Source organism: Telopea speciosissima, chromosome 5 (assembly GCF_018873765.1).
Source record: "Telopea speciosissima isolate NSW1024214 ecotype Mountain lineage chromosome 5, Tspe_v1, whole genome shotgun sequence".
Classification (NCBI taxonomy): domain Eukaryota; kingdom Viridiplantae; phylum Streptophyta; class Magnoliopsida; order Proteales; family Proteaceae; genus Telopea; species Telopea speciosissima.
In genome coordinates, this window is record NC_057920.1 from 2,144,406 (window position 1) to 2,147,147 (window position 2,742).

General features: G+C 41.4%; 1 protein-coding gene across 1 annotated transcript; it reads right to left on the reverse strand.

Moving 5' to 3' along the window:
• LOC122661653 (LIM domain-containing protein WLIM1-like) lies at positions 1-2,249 on the reverse strand. Its single transcript, XM_043857126.1, has 6 exons — positions 2,148-2,249; positions 1,931-2,104; positions 1,067-1,163; positions 940-981; positions 650-741; positions 1-273 (listed from the first exon to the last, which is right to left on the reverse strand). Exons 2-6 carry the CDS (start codon positions 2,063-2,065, stop codon positions 46-48), a joined length of 594 nt encoding a protein of 197 aa, XP_043713061.1. The 5' UTR covers positions 2,066-2,104; positions 2,148-2,249; the 3' UTR covers positions 1-45.
• Positions 2,250-2,742: the final 493 nt, after the last annotated feature.

Genomic DNA, 2,742 nt, shown 5'->3' on the forward strand with positions numbered 1-2,742 from the left:
AGAAAGAGAAAAGAAAGGATTAAGGTCTTATGAAACAAGGGTAAATTATGATTCGGCAGCGACTTCTGTGGCCGTGAATTTCTTGGCCGCCAGTGGTTTCTCATGCTCATCTTCAAGTTGACTGTAATTGCCTTTCTCCTTGAAGAGCTGGGTGTGGTGGTGCCTGCAGTAGAGTCTCCCCTCGTGAGCAATGTAATTGGATGGGCTTATAACGCATCCTCCGTGGCTGCATTTGAAACAGCTCTTGTGGTACGCACTTCCATCCGTTGCAACCTGTAAATAAATAAATAAAAGACCAGCAACAAAAGTGATCAGTGTGACTTGTAACCAAATGCATATCTTCCTTCCCGATCGTGTTAAAATCCTCTCTTGTGCCCATTATTGCATAGTGCCTGCGGATTGGATTGCAGGAAAGGAAGTATGAGTTGCAGATGCATAATAGGGAAACATAGGCCGGGTGGGAAGGGGGTTCGTTCCAATCCCAAGTTTGTGTGGGTTTAATTGTTTATGCATACGCCGGCGGCATATATACCCCTCCTTCATTCACATGTGTACGTATATATAAGATCAAAGATGGCGTGGTGGCCGGGCGATGTATTGCAATGTGGATCAAGGTAAGAGGAGAGAGGGTTGGTTGGTTGGTTGTTACCTTCTCAATTGGATACACAGTCTTCTCACAAGCCACGCATTTCTCTCTGGTGCCTTCAAACATACTGGAGACTTTGTTGGTTGCAGCTTTCTGTTAAAAGCCAATATTTACAGGTTAATTAGGACTCTGGAGATCGATCGAGGAATTAATTCATTACACAAGTGTTTCTCTTCTCTGGAAGCCGGCCATTCTGTAAATTGTACTGTATATGTATAGACCAACTACTACTATTATTTAATAATAATAATAATAATAACCTCCGACACATTCGACAGGTTTACAAACCTGATCACTGTGGACAGGTCTCTCTGGTTTCACAATTTTTGGTGTCCCTGCAACATACAGAAGAAGAAGAAGAGCTGAATGTCAGTCAATTAACAAAGTAGGTACGTATATATATATGGTTTTGACGTTGACCTTCAAAGCTCTTGTCCAGACTACCGGTTCTCTTGAAGAGTTGGTCGAAGTGAGGCCTGCAGTACAGAACTCCCTCAAAGGAATTGTAGTTGCCAAGCTGCAATTATTAGCAGAATTAAAAATAAATTTAAAGGGTTGAACGGTGACTGGAGATGAGAATATATAATTGCATCAGCTAGCCATGATGATCTATATATTTAACCTACCTAGCTCTCTCTCTCTCTCTATATATATATATATACCCTGGAGGATCAGTACTCATATCCATAACAAATTTCCATTCAAAATCCAAAGAAACATGGGCAACAAAGAGGGGACTTGTCCTAAGTCATCGGCCATTTTGATTGAAGATTTCATTTCTCTTATTGGGGGCCGGGTACAGTTGTAGGAATTATCGATCAGTAGCAGATGAAGCTATGGAAGCTCATCTTCAAAGGATTTAATGAGAGGACGAGAAAGCTATTAAGTGATTAGCAGCTAGTGATCGAGATCATGCGCGCATGATCTCAAAACTATTAAGTGCGCTACTTTCCTTTCCTGCAATCAATCAATCAATCAAAGAAAGTAGTATTTCTCATTTATTTATTTATTTCCAAACCCAATGGCACGGGTGCAATCAAGAAATTGAGAAAGCAGGGGAATGAATTCCATTTCATTCCATTCCAATATTCCATGTGGAGCTGGAAATTAAAAGGAAGAATCTCACAACAACGCACATATCTATGCAACAGCAGCGACACAGATCTCTCATCCTCAATGGGGATTTTGATTTCCTTTGTGTTTGATAACAATAATAATGTAAAGAAAATTAATTTAGCAATTAGTAGAGATTTAAAGATAAAGCTGTATTTAATTTAAGGGTACCTTGAGGGTACTTTTGCAGTGATGGCATCGGAAACAAGCCTTGTGGTAGATACGGTTATCGGCGGTGAGCTGATCCACTAGATACACGGTCTTCTCACACGCCCTGCATTTCTGGGTTGTTCCGGCGAAGGCCATGGCGGCGTCCTTCCCTCCTTGAGACCTGAGACTTGAGAGAGTCTTGAGAAGTACTTGCTTGAGACCCCTCTCCCAAAATCCACCACCAACAAAGATCTTGGATCAGTCTTCTTCTTCTTCTTCACCCACTTACGAAATAGACGTCTCAGGCTCCCCACCCGGCCAACACCTTTCTCTTCCTGATCTCCTGACTCCCTCACCCCTGAGCAGCTCTCCTCCAGAGAATGGAGAACGAGAGAGAGAGAGAGAAAGAAATGAATCGTGGGGCTGCAGAGAATTGCGGGTGGGAAAAGGCAAAATTATACAGAAAATATTTGGAAACAGTTGTCATTTCAATGGCAATCATTCATATCTAAACTTAAAGCATCTCACTCTCTCATCCAACCTCCAACAAGGCAACAACCATGAATGATGAACCACCCACCACCTCTTCCTTTTCTCTTTTCTCAATTCTCAAGGTCTGTCCCCTCAAAACTCCCTCCCATGCGGAGACGTCCAATACGTGAGGGAATACTCACTTTGATTTAGAAATTCCCATGTCCTAATTAAAGCTACTAGTTTCTCTACTAAAAGCTTTTTCCATCTTTATTCTTGTTTGTTTAGAAGGTGTGTATAGCTATATAGTTTTACAACATCAACCAAAAAAAAAAAAGTTGAATTGCTATATTTGCCTCCTT